The 13487-nt window shown below is 42.7% G+C and overlaps 1 protein-coding gene across 1 annotated transcript in view; it reads left to right on the top strand.

The window, feature by feature from the left end:
* Positions 1-337: 337 nt before the first annotated feature.
* Positions 338-13487, top strand: part of LOC129821847 (prostacyclin receptor-like) — a 63275-nt gene continuing 50125 nt past the window's right edge. The window contains exon 1 of the mRNA XM_055879539.1: positions 338-1982. Within this exon, the coding sequence (XP_055735514.1) occupies positions 1155-1982 (828 nt within the window). The 5' untranslated portion in view covers positions 338-1154. The remainder of the gene's footprint in view (positions 1983-13487) is intronic.

Below are 13487 nucleotides of genomic sequence, written 5' to 3'. Positions count from 1 at the left end.
ACGGTGGTCCTTGTTGTTCATCAATAGGTGGCCGTGCCCTCTTAATGTTTTATTGGTTGCGTAATGGTTAGAGAAAAATAAAGAATAAAATATTTTGCCATATGCAAATAATGAAACATTTAAAAACCTACCAAAATGACCTCGAAAAACGGTCATATATAATTTCTAATAAATCATCTGACCTAAAGTAGCATTTTTAACCGTCTCGTAGACTACGAGAGAGAGAGAATGAACGTGAGTGCGTAAAAGAGAGAAAGGGAGAGCGGGATACGCGTGGGCGCGAAGGAGAGAGCGGGAAGTGGCACGCGCACTACCCAGTTTATCAGTAGATATCAGACAGATGCGTGCGACAGTCGGAGAGTTTGAGTTTCAGAGGAAGGATATAAAACGTTAGCGTTCGCACTGTCGTTAAAGGGGTCTGTGGGACATACTGAGCGAAAGATAAGGAATGGCAGTTGATATTTGTTGCCAATTGAGAGCCGTCTGGTAAGAGTTGAGAGCTTGTTTCGTTCTTATACACAAGTGTTATTAATTACTCATAAATGCGAATATCATTTGAACTGCCCTTACGTTGATTTTCTGGATTCTATAGGCATAGATACACATTTTGCGCAATGGAGCCCTAAATAGTTGTATATTTTCTTTAAAAATAGGACTTATAGAACCGTTTTTAGACCCTGGAGACTTTCGAAGTTGCAGAAGAGCAACAAGATAAACGTACATAATTTGGGCGAAATCCACTGAATCAACACTGATTCAGCAATGCCATCCCATTGGTCACAGACGTCAGTTCAATGTTTAGTTTTGATTTACATGTGGTTGAGTTATCACTAACGTGAATTCAAATAAACATGCCACCATGTCATTCGATTTAGGCAAAAAGTTGGGTAAACGACGAAATTCCCCTATGTTGATTTTTGTTGTTTCAAATCCAATCAGTTTTCCAAGTTGATTCAACATCATCATATTGATTTTTTTGGTTGAAAGGACGTTGACTCAACCAGTTTTTGCCCAGTAGGATGGGTCCTAAGACTTACTCCAGCCTCTTCTGCTGCCAAAAAAGGGCGACTTCAAGAGCTTGAGGGGGCAACACCACAACACAACCCTTACAGCCTGACACACAACCAACACAAACACATACTGAACCTCCAGCCATGCTGTCGAACGAGAGCTGTGAGAACAGCACCCATATCCACACGGACGGGAACCCGGTGGTGAGCACAGTGATGTTCATCCTGGGGGTGATGGGGAACTTCATCGCCCTGGCCATCTTGGGTGTCCACCGGAAGGAGCGGCGCACCAAGTCCTCCGTCTTCTGCATCCTGGTGACGGGGCTGGCCCTCACTGACCTGCTGGGTACCTGCTTCCTCAGCCCCCTGGTGTTTGTGTGCTACGCCCGCCAGCGGTCCCTGCTGGGGCTCACTGGGGACCAGGGACTCTGTGGCCTCTTCGCCTTTGCCATGACCTTCTTCGGCCTGGCCTCCATGCTCATCCTCTGTGCCATGGCCGTGGAGCGCTGCCTGGCCATCAGCCACCCCTATTTTTACTCCAAGTGCGTCCGACGCAGCTTCGCCAAGGTGGCCCTCCTGCTTATTTACATCTCCACCTGCGCCTTCTGTGTTTTGCCATTCTTCGGCTTTGGCCGCCACAAGCAGTACTGCCCGGGCACGTGGTGCTTCATCAAGATGGAGGCGGCAGGCGAGGGGGTGGACGAAGAGAGGAAGGTTCTGGCGTTCTCGCTGTCCTACGCCTCGCTCATGGCGCTGCTGATCGTGGCGGTGTTTGTGTGCAACGGCTCGGTGATTGTCAGCCTGTGCCGGATGCACCGCAGCCAGATGATACGGCGTGGTTCGGTGGTGAATGGAGGGAGGAAGAGGAAGATGAGTCTGGGCTGGTTCGGACAGGGAGAGGAGGAGATGGACCACCTGATGCTGCTGGCCTCCATGACGGTCATCTTCGTTGTCTGCTCCTTGCCGCTCACTGTGAGTTGCTCTCTCTCTTTCTCTCTCTCTCTCTTTGACCCATATCCCTGTGTGTGTATGTTTATGTGTGTGTACGCGTGGCCCCTGGCTATGACTGACATATCATCTGTGACTCAAACTCTATGTGACTTTCACTGTATTTACTCACTTTTCCTGTGACTGACGTCTTTCTCTGACTAACTCTTGAATCTTTAACTATTTGTGTCTCTTCAAGTGTCTTATCCTCTCTGTCTGGATCTCTCTGTATGTGATTCTGTCTGGTACCTTGTCGTGACCCTAGAGTACACTGTCACACTGTAGCTATTAGCCATTCAAAACCACTTCTCTCAACTCCTGATATCACTCCATGCACACATCATGTTAGCATTCTGTGTAAACAATGGCATGCCGCGCCATCTCGCTCACTGTTAGATCGCTTTGGTATTTTGATATTGAAGTGAAATGGGAACCGCCCTGTTTTTAAGAGAGTATCAGATCTTTGTTCTCAGGAGGAAACTGTTTAAAAAAAAAAAACAAGCAGGCCAGTCTCCTCTCCTCTACTCCCATGAGGCCGTTCATAATAACATATCCACTCCCCAGAGAGGTTTATCCCTTGGTTGCATAACCAGACAGTCATTATTTGGATAGTAAATAAAACCGAACGTTGATGTTTTGCTCCTCTAATTGAGAGGTGTGTGCTAAATCTGTCAGCCCTGGAGGACTGGATCTGGCCCCTCCCTCCCTTTCCAGAGGGCCATGGGTCGGGTCCCTGCTTGGGCTATCCCTACCTGTGGGTGTTGTTCACTGGGTTTGACACTGATCTTTTGGAGGCAGGTTCCTGTCCCTGTCCCTTCTGGCTGTTACCACACACACACACACACACACACACACACACACACACACACACACACACACACACACACACACACACACACACACACACACACACACACACACACACACACACACACACACACACACACACACACACACACACACAGACACACAGACACACAGACACACACACACACACACATTTGTAGAACTACAGATATGGTGAGGGTTGATACCAAAACAATCTATGTTTTGCTGAAAGTCACTGTTTGAGTGTAAAGATATAAGCCTGCTATCATTGGTTACACACTAAATAAGCTTGTCAGTTTCCTTTGAACTTAAATCAATCATTGATTTGTGCAACTGCGGACATTCCAGTTACTAAAGTAGTTAAAGAGTAACTACAAGGAATGAGGGTAATTGACTGTAATGTCAACTGTTCCCTTTTTCTTTAAGTCATTCAATACCAACCATCTCCCTGAGGTCTCTCTGCTGCCTGTGGGTGATACTCCATGATGAGACAGGAAGTTGACAGAGGTTTTTAAGGAACTCTGTTCGTGTAGTCTCAGTCACTTACTTACTTACTTTATTGTCCCCATGGGGAAATGTTGTTGCAGTGTCATTTACACATTTAAAGTGGCGTTAAATACAAAACAAGATTGACAATACAACTTTCAATAACAGTCACGCCGGTATCTGTGATACCTGAGCAGGACCGGCTGCACACATAAGTGACATAAGCAGTCACTTAGCCTGGGGCCCCCAAAATGTTGTGTGTGTATATATATATATATATATATATATATATATATATATATATATATATAGATATATATATCTTCTTTTTTTTATTACAGTGAGCACCATAATTCATTGAACAGTGACCATTTTTTAGTTATTTTGGATCTGTACTCTAGCGCTTTGAGTTTGAAAGGATACAATGGCAATGAGGGTGAAGTGCCGACTGTCAGCTTTTATTTGAGAGTATTTTCATACCTATCGGATGAACCGTTTAGAAATGACAGCACCTTTTGTATATGGTCCCCCCATTTTAAGGTACTACAAGTATTTGTTGAATTGGCTTCACAGATGTGTGTTAGGCAGGTGTATTCATTTGTGTCGTTAGTGAATGCAAGAGAGCTGTTGATGAAGAGTATTGATTCTAAACTTTGCTATTGCCTTTGGAGGTTGTTGTTGTTGGGGTGTGACAACATGAGGAAGACAGCAGTGTCGATGCAAATGAAGCTGGCCCTCATAAGGCTCAGAAATGAAAATTGATCAATCAGGTACATTGCAAAAACCCTGGGCATGCCCAAGTCAACAGTTTGGTTCATCATTAACAAGAAAAAAACAACCGGTGAACTCAATTATGTCAAAAGACACGGTAGACTGAGGAAGACCGCTGTAGTGGATGACCGGAGAATACTCTCTATGGTGAAGAAAACCCCCCTGACAACAGCCCAACAGATAAAAAACACTCCGCTCATTTGTGGCCTGCTGGAGGTCATTTTGCAGGGCTCTGGCAGTGCTCCTCCTTGCACAAAGGCGGAGGTAGCGGTCCTGCTGCTGGGTTGTTGCCCTCCTACGACCTCCTCCACGTCTCCTGATGTACTGGCCTGTCTCCTGGTAGCGCCTCCATGCTCTGGACACTACGCTGACAGACACAGCAAACCTTCTTGCCACAGCTCGCATTGATGTGCCATCCTGGATGAGCTGCACTACCTGAGCCACTTGTGTGGATTGTAGACTCCGTCTCATGCTACCACTAGAGTGAAAGCACCGCCAGCATTCAAAAGTGACCAAAACATCAGCCAGGAAGCATAGGAACTGAGAAGTGGTCTGTGGTCACCACCTGCAGAACCACTTCTTTATTGGGGGTGTCTTGCTAATTGCCTATAATTTCCACCTTTTGTCTATTCCATTTGCACAACAGCATGTGGAATTTACTGTCAATCAGTGTTGCTTACTAAGTGGACAGTTTGATTTCACAGAAGTGTGATTGACTTGGAGTTACATTGTGTTGTTTAAGTGTTCCCTTTATTGAAAATGAAAAATGAAAATGAAAATGACTTTGACAAAATTAGAAATATCTAACATCTGAAAATGTAGCTAGCTAGACTATCTTACTCAATACATCATGGTTGGACGCTTCTCCCTGTCACGGATGCCATGGGTGCCCTTAGTTTGAAGATGTAATCCCGAGACAGGTGTTTTCTCCATCTCCTTAGCCATCATACTCTAATTCCACTGATTTCAAAACTCGGTCCTCCAGACAGTGGAGAGCAGCACTTAAGCAGTTCTGCGTTAGACAGGATTACCTACAAATATTAACCAGCTCAAATGGACAGAAGTGTGCTATATGTTACTCATCTCTCGGCATGTCCAGCCCACTCATTATCTCAGCCAATCATGGCTAGATTGCTGACTTTTTCTGTGGCTAAACCAACTAGGCTCGTAATTTCACCGTTTATTCGTGTTTACAGATGGAATTTACGTTTTTTATGAAGGCATATGAAAGTTCACATGTTCCAGAAGGCATTTCTGCCAAGTAACGCATTTTGATAAAAAAATATGAAGTTCAATTGAAGTAGATGAAGTAGTGACCCACGATATGCAGTTGAAGTCAGAAATGAGATACACCTTAGCCAAATACATTTAAACTCAGTTTTTCACAATTCCTGACATTTAATAGTCAGGTAGTAAAAATTACCTGTCTTAGGTCAGTTAGGATGACCACTTTATTTTAAGAATGTGAAATGTCAGAATAATAGTAGAGAGAATGATTTATTTCAGCTTTTATTTCTTTCATCACATTCCCACACTCAATTAGTATTTGGTAGCATTGCCTTTAAATAGTTTAACTTGGGTCAAACATTTCGGGTAGCCTTCCACAAGCTTCCCACGAGAAGTTGGGTGAATTGTGGCCTATTCCTCCTGACAGAGCTGGTGTAACTGAGTCAGGTTTGTAGGCCTCCTTGCTCGCACACGCTGCTGCCCACAAATGTTCTATAGTATTGAGGTCAGGGCTTTGTGATGGCCACTCCAATACCTTGACTTTGTTGTCCACAATTCTGGAAGTATGCTTGGGGTCATTGTCCATTTGGAAGACCTACTTGCGACCCAAGCTTTAACTTCCTGACTGATGTCTTGAGATGTTGCTTCAATATATCAACATCATTTTCCTCCCTCATGATGCCATCTATTTTGTGAAGTGCACCAGTCCCTACTGCAGCAAAGCACCTCCACAACATGATGCTGCCATCCCCGTGCTTCACGATTGGGATGGTGTTCTTCGGGCTTGCAAGCATCCCACTTTTTCCTCCAAACATAACGATGGTCATTATGGCCAAACAGTTATATTTTTGTTTCATCAGACCAGAGTACATTTCTCCAAAAATACGATATTTTGTACCTGTTTCCTCCAGCATCTTCACAAGGTCCTTTGCTGTTGTTCTGGGATTGATTTGCACTTTTCGCACCAAAGTACGTTCATCTCCAGGAGACAGAACGAGTCTCCTTCCTGAGCGGTATGACGGCTTATGACCTGTTTGTACAGATGAACGTGGTACCTTCAGGCGTTTGGAAATTGCTCCCAAGGATGAACCAGACTTGTGGAGGTCTACAATTTTTTTCCTGAGGTCTTGGATGATTTCTTTTGATTTTCCCATGATGTCAAGCAAAGAGGCACTGAGTTTGAAGGTAGGCCTTGAAATACATCCACAGGTACACCTCCAATTGACTCAAATTATGTCAATTAGCCTATCAGAAGCTTCTAAAGTCATGACATCATTTTCTGGAATTTTCCAAGCTGTTTAAAGGCACAGTCAAATTAGTGTATTTAAATGTCTGACCCACTGGAATGGTGATACAGTGAATGATAAGTGAAATAATCTGTCTGTAAACAATTGTTGGAAAAATGACTTGTGTCATGCACAAAGTAGATGTCCTCACCAACTTGCCAAAACTATAGTTTGTTAACAAGAAATTTGTGGAGTGGTTGAAAACATGTTTTAAGGACTCCAACCTAAGTGTATGTAAACTTCCGACTTCAACTGTACGCCTAGTGTCCTGAAATGGGTCACATTTGGTTGTGTATCAGCAATTTTTTTCTTGTTATGTCAGTCACTGACATTCACTCAATTAGCAATGACTGCTCATAATTTTTCAATTGGTTAGTTAGCTGGCTAGACGATCTAAACTTGCAGTAATCATGGCTGAATACCAACCAGGCACGCCACATCTCGTTTAGGGCTCCTATAAAAGGCTAGAGACGGCCCTGCCTGAGGGAAATTTAAGCCAGGATACATCCTGAGTGTCATGTCAATGCCATTAATCTGGTGAATAATTTAATAGCTTGTTATTAAGGAATCACCCAACTGACTCACACAACACCTCAGACATGCCACACTGCCGGTGTCTGTGTGGGTGTGTGTGTGGGGGAGGGTGCATCTATGTGTGCACGTGTGTTTGTGTGTGCCTGTGCGTGCGTGCATCTGTATTTGAATGACTATGAATCGATGAGAGCGAGGTAATGGAGGAGTGTGTATCGAATGAGATGAGTTCAGCACAGTGCATGTCAAGGCAGTAGTATCTCCTCCCAGCTAAGCCAAGCTGCTTGACCTACAGCCCCAGGCCTATAGTTAGGATGTGGGGTTAGAGTGTAAGACTGCCTGCCACTCTGGAGATGAAAGACTGTTGGAACATGATGGAAACCTGAGCAAGAGGAGATGCAGGATGGCGGAAAGAAACTAATTTTGGAACTATAGTTCCCTCTTTAATATGGTATTAATATGATAAGAGTGTATTTGTATTTATTATGGATCCCCATTAGCTGCTGCCAATGCAGCTGCTACTCTTCCTGTGGTCCAGCAAAATTAAGGAAGTTATATAATTTTAAAAACATTCCAATACATTCACAGATTTCACAACACACTGTGTGCCCTCAGGCCCTTACTCCACATATCTACAATAGAAAATCCATGTGTGTATGTTATTGTGTGTGTATGCATGTGTCTGTGCCTATGTTTGTGTTGCTTCACTGTCCCTGCTGTTCCATAAGGTGTATTATGGAACAGCGGGTGTATTTCTTTAGCTGTTTAAAAAACAAAAACAAATTTTACTGCTTGCATCAGTTATTTGATGTGGAATAGAGTTCCATTTAGTCATGGCTCTATGTAGTGGTGTGTGCATCCCATAGTCTGTTCTGGACTTGGGGACTGTGAAGAGACCTCTTGTTGCATGTCTTGTGGGGTATGCATGGGTGTCCGAGCTGTGCGCCAGTAGTTCAAACAGACGGCTTGGTGCATTCAACATGTCAATAACTCTCATAAATAAAAGTAGTGATAAAGTCAATCTCTCCTCCACTTTGAACCAGGAGAGATTGACATGCATATTATTGTTAGCTCACTGTGTACATCCAAGGGCCAGCCGTGCTGCCCTGTTCTGAGCCAATTGCAATTTTCCTAAGTCCCTTTTTGTGGCACCTGACCACACGACTGAGCAGTAGTCCAGGTGTGACAAAACTAGGGCCTGTAGGACCTGCCTTGTTGATAATGCTGTTAAGAAGGTAGAGTAGTGCTTTATTATGGACAGACTTCTCCCCATTTTAGCTGCTGTTGTATCAATATGTTTTGATCATGACCGTTTACAATCCAGGGTTACTCCAAGCAGTTTAGTCAACTCAACTTGCTCAATTTCCACATGATTTATTACAAGATTTAGTTGAGGTTTAGGTAGTGATGCACCGATATGACATTTTTGGCCGATGTCCGATTATTTTCCTTGCCCCCCCCAAAAAAAATTGCAGGCTTTTAAGCATTCTAGTACAGTTAAATAATTAACACACACACATGGACGCAGTGGTCTAAGGCACTGCATCTCAGTGCAAGAGGCGTCACTACAGTCCCTGGTTCGAATCCAGGCTGTAGCACATCCGGCCGTGATTGGGAATACCATAGTGCGGTGCACAATTGGCCCAGCGTCGTCCAGGCCGTTATTTCTTTCACTTACTTGCTGTGCTCTTTCATTGTTCAGTCATTTTATTCTCAACCAGGATTTCTATGGAATGCCGTTTAGGTCTTTGCGTGTCAAAAAAGATACATGTCAAATAACACATCTGTTTCAGTAGCTATAGTTAGCTAGCTAACTATATAGCTAGGTGTCATTATCTAAAATAACCCTAATTTATAAGACAGTTCCTATTTGATTAATGGTGGTCGGACCCATCTATGTGAAGCTAGCCACAATAAGGATTAGCCACAATAGTGGACTTTGCGGTTAGCCTTCAAAATAAAAGTATGGCATAATTATACTATTTGTATTCATTTGCATTACTGTCAATGACATACTGTTATTTTGAAGGCAAACCGGAAATTCCACTATTGTGCATAATCCTTATTGTGGCTAGCTTCACAAGCCATAACCCGGTGCGGTCGAGCCTCACTAGCCAGATTAAGCTAGCTGGCTGCTTATAAAACATTAGGGCAACAGGGTTGAGTTGCTGACTAGCTATTTATTTTCATGAACTGAAGTTCAATTTCAATAGGCGAACAACAAGTGTCAACCTAGCTAGTACTTACTCACAAGAATTCCTAAATCATTGCTAAGAATAATGAAAATGACTCCAGGTTCTACTGGTCATTTGTTTTCAGGCTGGTTGTATTGGTGCTAACTAGGTACCAAGCTAAAGCTAGCTAGCCCAGAAGTTGCGGTCGAACAAATTATGCTTTATTACCAAAGTGGTATTGTAAACACGTAGTTCGTGGCCGGTGTTTGCTTGTTTGCTGACTTTTTTTGTACAGATTTGACAGTGCTACTGTATCTTCTTTGACACGCAAAGATCCAAACGGCGTTCCATAGTATATATATTGTGAAGCTAATACCAGTGACGCTGTGTAACTCCCGTAGGGCAACATCTGAAAAATAGCACACTTGGTTGTGTGTACTGGTGCTCGACCAGTCGGCGAAAGAAAACATCACCCGTGACAGAGAACGGTTGATTGTCAAGGGCAATGAATACCATTATCTTGGCTTTAATGGATTTCGCCTTTGAGTTGTCTAGCTGAAATTTTGTTATCCTTTTAAATGACTGGTCGACTTGTTGACAGCTCGATCCACACAGCAGACATTGTGGGGAAGTTTAGGAATGCTGTGTTGCACGTATAGCGCAAAATTTGACGTGGCGTCATTACGTCATGTTTCTACGTTATATAGGTATGCACGTCAGCTTTGACATCGGTTTTGCATATCGGGGCGTTCAACTAGACATCGATGTTGGCATTTGAAGCTAATATCTCCCGATTCCGATATGTTCACCGATTTATATCGTGCATCCCTAGGTTTAGGGTTTAATTATTGATTTGTCCCAAATACAATGCTTTTAGTTTTAGAAATATTTAGGACTAACTTATTCCTTGCCACCCACTCTGAAACTAACTGCAGCTCTTTGTTAACTGTTGCAGTCATTTCAGTCTCTGTAGTAGCTGACGTGTATAGTTTTGAGTCATCCTACATACATAGACACATTGGCTTTACTCAAAGCCAGTGGTATGTCTTTTAGTCAAGATTGAAAAAAGGAAGGGGCCTAGACAACAACCTGTGGAATTCCTGATTCTACCTGGATTATGTTGTAGAGGCCTCCATTAAAGAACACCCTGTGTGTTCTGTTAGACAGGTAACTCTTTATCCACAATATAGCAGGGGGTGTAAAGCCGTAAGACATACGTTTTTCCAGCAGCAGACTATGATCGATAATGTCAAAAGCCGCACTGAACAGCCCCCACAATCTTTTTATCGTCAATTTCTCTCAGCCAATCATCAGTCATTTGTGTAAGGCTGTGCTTGTTGAATGTCCTTCCCTATATGTGTGCTAAAAGACTGTTGTCAATTTGTTTACTGTAAAACAGCATTGTATCTGGTCAAACACCAATATTTTCCAAAAGTTTACTAAGAGTTGGTAACAGGCTGATTGGTTGGTTATTTGAGCCAGTATAGGGGGCTTTACTATTCTTAGGTAGGGGAATGACTTTTGCTTCCCTCCAGGCCTGGGGTCACACACTTTCTAGTTGGCTGAAATGGAAAATATGGCAAATAGGAGTGGCAATGAGAGTCTAGTTTACATAATGCTCTTACCACTTCTGTCAATACTGAGCACACATACGCACAGTACACACACACACACAGACTCACAGGCAGGCTGCCATCTCTCTGTCCAGTTCTTAATAATGGAATGCAAACACGTTGATGTAACACTATACAGTAGAGCACAATGCCAGGCGCTGAAGAATAGATGCTTTTCTCACAGCGGTCTGCTTTCAGCACCGCCACAAGATCTAGCGAGGCTGGCTGGAACAAGTGAATGTGAGAGAGATGGAAAGAAGAGATAAATATAGTGCGTTTGGCTGATAAGATGGGGATGTGTTTGCTTTCAGTCTGTCTACTCTACAAGGGATGGATGGGGTGAGGGAGGGAGGGAGGGAGGGAGAGGGAGAGGGAGAGGGAGGGGGAGAGGGAGGGGGAGAGGGAGGGGGAGAGGGAGGGGGAGAGGGAGAGGGAGAGGGAGAGGGAGAGGGAGAGGGAGAGGGAGAGGGAGAAAACCAGAGAGAGAGATGAGTGCCCTGGACTGATGCTGCTTGATACAGTGTCGGGCATTTCCATGTAAAAGGCTCCATGACCACTAACGTGAAATTTATAGGAGCATTTCAAATTTGGTGTCAAATGAAAGCTAACACTCTTTTTTTTTATTAAGGCATATATCAATTCTTCAACCATTTTCCATCTTAAAAATGTGGAGTAAGTAAAGTCTTTCTGGTCAACTAGATGGAAAAGGGTTCTTGTCTTCTGGAAGCTTAAGAAATATTGCCTTTGTCTTGTTATTTTGTCACCAGAAATAATTAAAGTTTACAGAAGTAACAAGTAAAGTTAGACCTACCAATTAGTTATAGTGGTTTAACTGATAACAATTTACTTTATGATTTATTAGTTGATTAAAATGTCATTCTGTTACCAAATCGGTAACAGAATGACCAAATAAGCAGTAACAGAATGACTGCACCTGAATTGGCTACAATGGGAATTCATAGTAGTCACAAACCACAGTTGGGTCACCTTCAACTGTCCTTTCTTCCACTGGCATACTGTTATGCTCAGCTCATAACTGTTTTCTTTCTGTTGTGGGGGGTTAAAAGCAAGCGTGTCTTTTCTCCCTCTCCATTTAATGTCACCTCTCCTAGCTCTAACTGACACCTACCCATGAGCCCCGTCTTTTTCCGTTTACTGTAACCAGACCTTTCACCTACTGAGCACCGACTGACACCCGATGTTGAACATGGACGTTGAAATTTGGTCAGTTCAAATCTGGACCAATCATAACCTACTGAATGAACATTGTTTCAAAGTAATTTAAATAAAAAATGGTGACCTTAATTCATTAATCAAGTTCAACGGAGGAGCGAAAACCCGCAGACAATCGGACCTCCTTGGAATGAGTTTGACGAGTGTTATCGGATGTTAATCCACTTCGCTTACTGTAGTTCAATAACCAAAATATATTTATTTAAACTCAATGTCTCATGTCATAGCTAGCACCCCATTCTTTCTGCAGACATCTTTGAATCTTAATTCAGAGTATATGTAAATATTTAAGAGTTTTTGGAAAACGTGGTCGCATAAAAAACAGGAAGATTTTACCGTAATTCTGTAACCAAACTGTACAACTGTACTGTTCTTTGAGTTAATGTATTTTTGTAAAGATTTCAGTGGAAAATGTTCAAAGTAGTCCATGTGTTGTGTGGTTTGTTTAACTTTGCAATACAGTGAAAAAAACCGAGTCTCACTTTCATTCTGTTAATTGCCCTGCACTAGTTTCTGAGTGCAATAGTGGTTAGAATCAGTCTTGTTCCCCAACAGTACATTTCATCCAGACAGAAAATGTGCTTGTTTTAATTAACATTACAAATCAAATTGTATTTGTCACATGCACCCAAAATATTTATTTATTTAACCTTTATTTAATTAGCAAAAAAAAAAAAAATATATATATATATATATATTTGTTTTTAGCAAATCAGTTAAGAACAAATTCTTATTTACAATGACGGCCTACCCCGGCCAAATCCGGTCTAAGGCACTGCATCTCAGTGCAAGAAGCGTCACTACAGTGATTCAGCCTGGTTCGAATCCAGGCTGAATCACATCTGGCCGTGATTGGGAGTCCCATAGGGCGCCGCGCAATTGCCACAGCGTCATCCGGATTTGGCCGGGGTAGGCCGTCATTGTAAATAAGAATTTGTTCTTAACTGTATTATCCTTTCCACACTGTGCCACGCAGCATGATATTGGCAAAAAAAATATAGGCCTAGTTAATTGGTGAATGGTTGAAATAATGGAATCAATAGTTTGGAATATAGTGGTCAGCACCTTGAATACATTGTTTTACATGACTGCGAATTAATAAACCAGGGAGGAATTATTGACAGGGTAGGAAACAAAGTGTTGGTCAGTGTTTCCAGGTGATCCTAATTAGGTGTTACATTGTGTTTTCTTACTTAATGTAACATATTCATGCTTTGCCTATTCCTCTCTGATAAGATACCGTTGTACAAGCATGCTTACCTAGGCATACACCGGCACTGGTACCAGGTAGTATTAGCTAGCTAGTTACGTTTGCTCTGACTCTTATGCCTTGATCACACC

This window comes from Salvelinus fontinalis, chromosome 24 (assembly GCF_029448725.1).
Source record: "Salvelinus fontinalis isolate EN_2023a chromosome 24, ASM2944872v1, whole genome shotgun sequence".
In the NCBI taxonomy this organism is placed as follows: Eukaryota; Metazoa; Chordata; class Actinopteri; order Salmoniformes; family Salmonidae; genus Salvelinus; species Salvelinus fontinalis.
This window is presented reverse-complemented; position numbering and strand designations above follow the sequence as displayed.